General features: G+C 41.5%; 1 protein-coding gene across 2 annotated transcripts in view; it reads left to right on the top strand.

Moving 5' to 3' along the window:
* The first annotated feature begins 2,125 nt into the window (after positions 1-2,125).
* Positions 2,126-6,000, top strand: part of hira (histone cell cycle regulator a) — a 103,724-nt gene continuing 99,849 nt past the window's right edge. Inside the window, exon 1 of one of the 2 annotated variants that reach the window (XM_068005537.1) lies at positions 2,126-2,277. In XM_068005537.1, the coding sequence (XP_067861638.1) occupies positions 2,241-2,277 (37 nt within the window). In that variant the 5' untranslated portion in view covers positions 2,126-2,240. The remainder of the gene's footprint in view (positions 2,278-6,000) is intronic. The other variant, XM_068005538.1, reaches the window with a different exon arrangement.

Genomic DNA, 6,000 nt, shown 5'->3' with positions numbered 1-6,000 from the left:
CACACAAATGCAGTCCGTCCCGAGCGCACAATTCACGATGATTGTTCCGAGTCCGCATAGTTAAGGAGCTCAGCAGATAGACTAAAACCCAGGGGTTTCTTTTTAATTGAACGTTTGTTATAAGTTTTTTTTAAAATTTAAAATAAATTGAAAATTATTAACTGGACAAAACGTTTTATTCTTTTTACAAAATAAATCTACAGTATCCAGCAAGCTAACAAAGCACATCTATTCTATTCTATTGTTCAGTCAGTGCACCAAACTTCCTTACATAAAAATGGGAATTAATAACTTTACTTATAACGTGAGCAACGAGATATTTGAGTTGACGAATACTTGAAACTTGATAAAAGGCACACAAGCATAGATTCAGGAAAGGGTAGTATTGTTGGAGTTTCCCCCCCAAAAAGATAATCTTGTATTTGTATAGAACTTGTATTTATATAGCGCATTTCACCACGGAATGCAATTATGGTATTCTTGGACTTTTAGCAAGTTTTTGACAATGTTTCTCACTGGCGATTAATAGTAAAGGTAGGGATGTTGCTATCAATGAGAACTTGTCAAGCTGGAAAGAGTTTTCAAGTGGGTTATGTAGGGAGTTGGTCTTAGGAGCCTTGTTTCGTCTATAAATGCTAGTGACTTTGACAAAGGTACTGGGAGGAAAATTTTCAAATTGCAGAAGGTACCAAAATATGTGATGGCAAATAATGGGAAACAATAAACCCAGATTCAGAAAAAAAATGATCTGTTAGGCAACTGGTCTAATGGTGGTGGATGTAATTTAATGTGGATAAGTATAAAATAATTAGTTGAGAGTGAAGAACCAAGAGGGAGCATATGCTAAATAGGACAGTCATGTGGCATGCTGATAAGGATTTATGGTGGATAAATCAACAAAACTGGCAAACAAATACAGTACTGTACTTGGTTGCAGAGGAATAGAGTGCTGCATCATTTGTTTTGGAGTATTGTGCGCAGACCTGTTCCCCTAATGATAGGAATGAGATTATTGTTCTTTTGAGAGCACTGGGACAACTAATAAAGATGAAGTACCTTCAGAATTTTAGGAACAGGAAAAGGCTATTATTACTAACAAGCCCATCCTTTTATTTTCATGCTACCCACCCTCTTACCATATCTCCAAATAGCTTTTCTCCCCAGAAATGCAATAATAATTTGCTTCTTAAGCCCATTTACTGTATACTATCTACTAATAATTTGAACTCTGCATCGTACCACTTCATTGATCTGGGCCAATTTGTCAGTTCCCTTCACAATCTTGACAACTTCAACCATGTTACATTAAAGTGTCCTTTTCCCCCAAATATAACAAGTACAATTTCCCTAACCTTTTCTTATAACTTTGTGACTTGAGCTCAAAATCTAGGCTGACATTTCAGTGCAGTTTTGTGGGAATGCTGCACTGTTGGAGATGACGTTTTTCAGATGAGAAGTTAAAGCGAGGTCCCATCTGTCCTCTCAAGTGGACGTAAAACATCCTATGGCACTATTTGAAGATGAGCAATATTTATCCTTCAAACAACATCATTAAAACAGATTATCTTGTCTTTATTTCATTGCTGTTTGTAGGACCTTGCTGTGCACAAATTGGCTGCTGTATTTCCTATATTACAACAGTGACTACACTTCAAAAGTACTTCATTCGCTGTAAAGCACTTTGGGATGTCCTGAGGTCGTGAAAGGCATTATATAAATGCAAGTTCTTTGTTTCTATACTTGAAATCCTCTCAGGGAATAACTGGACGGACACTTCCGTTTGGTGACTGGGACAGCATTCTGCCCAGTTGAAGATTTTCCCAAATGCTGAACACATAATTTGCAGCCAAATAGGCTGGAGATTTAGGTTTGCTGAAGCTTTGGGGTGTCACAAACCCTTCATTTATTCTGCTTAATAAAAATATACAAATAAATTAAGCAATGAGATTAGTATATATTTAAATTAATAACCACGGATGTGTTTGAAAGTCATAGGGCCTAAAACCTCATTGTCTAAATTCAAAATTACTCATTTTTGGAGCTCTATTTTGCACCCGGAACGTTTGTCCTGACATCGATTTTTCACCGGAGCGTTGTGTTCGCGGTGAGTGGCTTTCCGGGGAGCGCAGAGTGTGTTGCTCCCTTCCGGCGGGAGCGGAGCGAGAGGCCGGGGTTGCCCCGGGACAGTGACACCAAGACCGAGTGAGGCACAGCTTGAGTCCCAGGCATCGCGGCCCAGCATGAAGCTGCTCAAACCTGCTTGGGTCCATCACAATGGTGAGCGGGTGCGGCGATGGGCTGGGAGAGATGCAGGCGCGTTGCAATGATGGGAGGATGTGTAAGGGCAGGGAGAGCTTGGACAGCGGACGGACGGACGGAGGGAGGGAGCTGGGAAGGGCTCGGAGTTGCAGGAGTTGAGGTGACTGCATCTGTCAGACAGGGGGAGAGGGTGAGTGGGATTGTGGCGGAGAGAGGAGGCTGGAATAGAGATGAGTGGGAGGGGACGGTGGAGACCTGAACGGGTAATGGGTCTGGAAGTCTGGAGGAGGAGCGCTGGGATACAGAGGCACCCAAAGGATCAGCAATGGTCTACAGAGACCTCACTGGGTTCAGAGGGATTGGGATCAGGGGTGGGGAATGTACAATATATGGGAGACCTTATGGAATGGGACATGGTGACAGTCCCCCTGGGTCCCTGGTCCTATGTGCTTGGGACAAGAAACTGAGACTACAAGAGTCCAGTGAGAGATTATTATGGAATAGGAGGTGGGAAGTGCAGTGATTGAGAGTTGAGCTAGTGTGTACAAGTACTTAGAAGAGGCAAGGGATTGAGGCTAGAAATTAGAAGAAATCCAACAGCTTGGCCATGACTTCTAAAAGTTTCTGTTACTGGTGTGAATTGCATTTTTCATTTCTGTTGTGTGACTTGTTTGATTTTGGTTGGTCTGTGCAGTCATACTGGGCTGTTAGCAGCAAGACTCCTAACTCTGCAAAGAAAAATGTGCTTGTTTATAACTTTTAGCAAAGACACTTTCTTTGGACCATCTGGGACATCTGTCAGACAGGGGGAGAGGGTGAATGGGATTGCGGTAGAGAGATTTGTACTCAGACTTAAATACTTCGAACTTTTACATGAAAGCTGCAAAATAGTTATAAAATGTGTCATTCAAATAGTGCACTTAGTGTGTGTCTTTCCTTCCCAAACCTCTTCACCTCTCTTTCTCTTCCCTCCCCCCAAAGATGCTCCTTAAAACCAAGCTTTTTGGTCATCTGACCTAATGTCTCCTTCTTTGGCTTGGTATTAATTTTTGTCTGACTATGCTCCTGTGAAGTTTTACTATGCTACAACAACAACTTGCATTTATATAGCACCTTTTTAATGTAGTAAAATGTCCCAAAGTGCTTCATAGGAGCATTAGCAAACAAAATATTGACACTGAGCCACAAAGGGAGATGTTAAGACAGGTGACCATAATCTTGGTTAGAGAGGTAGGTTATAAGGAGGAGAGAGGTGGAGAGGTTTAGGGAGGGAATTCTAGAGCTTAGGGCCTAGGCAGCTGAAGGCGTGGCCACCAGTGGTGGAGCGATGAAAATCGGGGATGTGCAAGAGGCCAGAATTGGAGGAGCGCAAAGATCTCGGAGAGTTGTAGGGCTGGAGGAGGTTACGGAGATAGGAAGGGACGAGGCAATAGAGGGATTTGAACATAAGGATGAGAATTTTAAAATCGAGCCATTGCCAGACTGATCTAGACAGAGCCAATGTTAAAGGTGTTATATAAATGCAAGTTGTTGTCTGTCTGTCTGGGATGTTCCTAAAATAGACCAATATTTACTGCTTTAAGTTCTTGCATTGTTTAATATTTTTGCTGCTTATGTAACTGGTTGATGCAAAAGCATCTGAAACATTTGAGATACTTGAAACAGTTTGTGCAGCTTTGATTTAAAAAAAGAGCTGAATACTGCATGTAAATAATTTACTCAGTCTACTTTTAATTCAAAGCTCTAATTTGAATTACCTATTTTGATTTCAGTACAAAAAAAGGTGTGTTTTAATTAGGTAATAATTCAAATTGAACAACTTAATTTGATTTATTTGTGCAAAACAAAAGACTTCAGTTTAACAGAAATAGACTGTAGAAGCAGAGGAATACCAAGGAAGTGCTGGATAGACAATGTCAAAAGTGACTTATCACAGAAAGGGATACAGATGACTGAAGCGGTCAGGCTAGTTCAGAACCGACAACAATGGAGTAAATTCATTTGGCCACATCATCGCTGCTGAGCTGATGAACGGGAATTTAGTTGTAGTAGACTGTTGTTCCTCTCCCCTCAACTGTTGGAAATGATTTAATTCAAGCAGTTAAATTTGAGTTGTTAATACAACTCCGAAGTATGTTTTGCTGTACGAGGGGAGATGAGTTCCTATGTAACTTGCCAACTGAAAGAACATGTTATTTGTGTCATTTTGCATCATAACTTAACAGTGCAAAAATCCATATAGGATTACACTTGATGGTTGGTGGAGGATTGCAGGCAATAATTCAATCTGAGGGATCAGGTGGCTAACTCGGCAAGCTTGAGTCTTGTCATTTATGAAGTCAGTTGAAGCCCTTGTTGGGATTGGTGCCTTATAATCCACTCCCACCCACACTGTGTTTATTTTGCTCAGTGTGCGGCTTTATATTGATTATAGCTTATGGGTTAGCCTCAGAAAGGGGTTGAAGGGAATGGGTTCCATTGTATATGTTTTCTGCACTTTGAACTTGCTGATGGACTGTAGGCATCAAACTCCAATGTGAAGATTAATCCTGGGCGCAGTACGTTTAATGTGATGCCAGCCTATTATTAATTGTGTTGTATCAACAAAAACTTGCAATTACATAATGCCTTTAACATAGGAAAATTTCCTAAGGTCCTTCACAGAGGCATGAGAAAAACAAAAATGGACATCGAGTCAAAGGAGAGATTAGGACAGATGACTAGAAGTTTGGTTCAAGACGTCAGTTTTATGGATGGTCTCGAAGGCGGAGAGGTTTAAGGAGGGAGTTCCAGAGAATGGGACTTAGGTGGCTGAAGGCATGGCCACCAATGGTGGGATGAAGGAGGGGGGAATGCCCAAGAGGCTGGAGCTCAGGGTTGTGGCGAAGGCTTGTAGGGCAGAAGGAGGTTACAAAGATAGGGAGGCATGAGGCTTTGGAGGAATTTAAACATCTCATTTGGTTTTAGAATGCTTTCTGCAATACTGGAGTCTTGGAACTATCTGGTTAGCTAAGGGAGCACAGGGCAAATTGGTGGCATGTGGAGGGGTTAATGGATGTTCATGTGTATATAAACTCCATATTGTAAAATTTACAAAAGATTATTGAACTCGGATTTCAGTCAAGTGTAAGGGTGCTTGTGTGAAAATTTTGTACCAAGTCTATTTGAACTTATAAAAACAGTTTAAAAACTTGGGTTGTGTCTGGAGAGAGCATTTTGTGATGTGTAATGCTGGGGTGAAGTATTGGCTGCAGTTATGCCATTAGTAACGGGAGCAATTTGAAGTAACAAAATTAATGTACATTAGCACTGTAAGCTAATGTCAGCTGGCTCATTTGGTAGCATTCTTGCCTCTGGGGCAGGGGATCGTGGGTTCAAGTCCTGCTCATGGAGATTGAGCTGTGAGGGAGTAAGCTTTGAAGAATTCAACTTTATACGGGATTATCAGAAAGGGATCAACAAGTTTTGAAATTGTCCGGTTAAAAATATCAAAGTGCTGTGCAGAAGGGAAAAAAATAAGCTAGGATCCCCATCTCTGATCGCTACCAGTAATTCTTGCTGAAAAATATATGTTTGTGGATATTGGGTTCGGATCAAGCTTGGCTGGGATTTCCCCTCCCCCACCTTGGTCGAATACCTATCCGTGCTCACTGCCGAGGATCACACATAACGATTGGTCACTTGGGTGAGGTACTGGAAGATGGCTGGCATGCTTGGAAACATAGCCCAGCATCTTCAGAT

The sequence above is a fragment of the Heptranchias perlo genome, chromosome 25 (genome assembly GCF_035084215.1).
Source record: "Heptranchias perlo isolate sHepPer1 chromosome 25, sHepPer1.hap1, whole genome shotgun sequence".
In the NCBI taxonomy this organism is placed as follows: Eukaryota; Metazoa; Chordata; class Chondrichthyes; order Hexanchiformes; family Hexanchidae; genus Heptranchias; species Heptranchias perlo.
The sequence above is the reverse complement of the archived record's forward strand: the minus strand, read 5'-3'. Positions and strand labels throughout refer to the sequence as shown.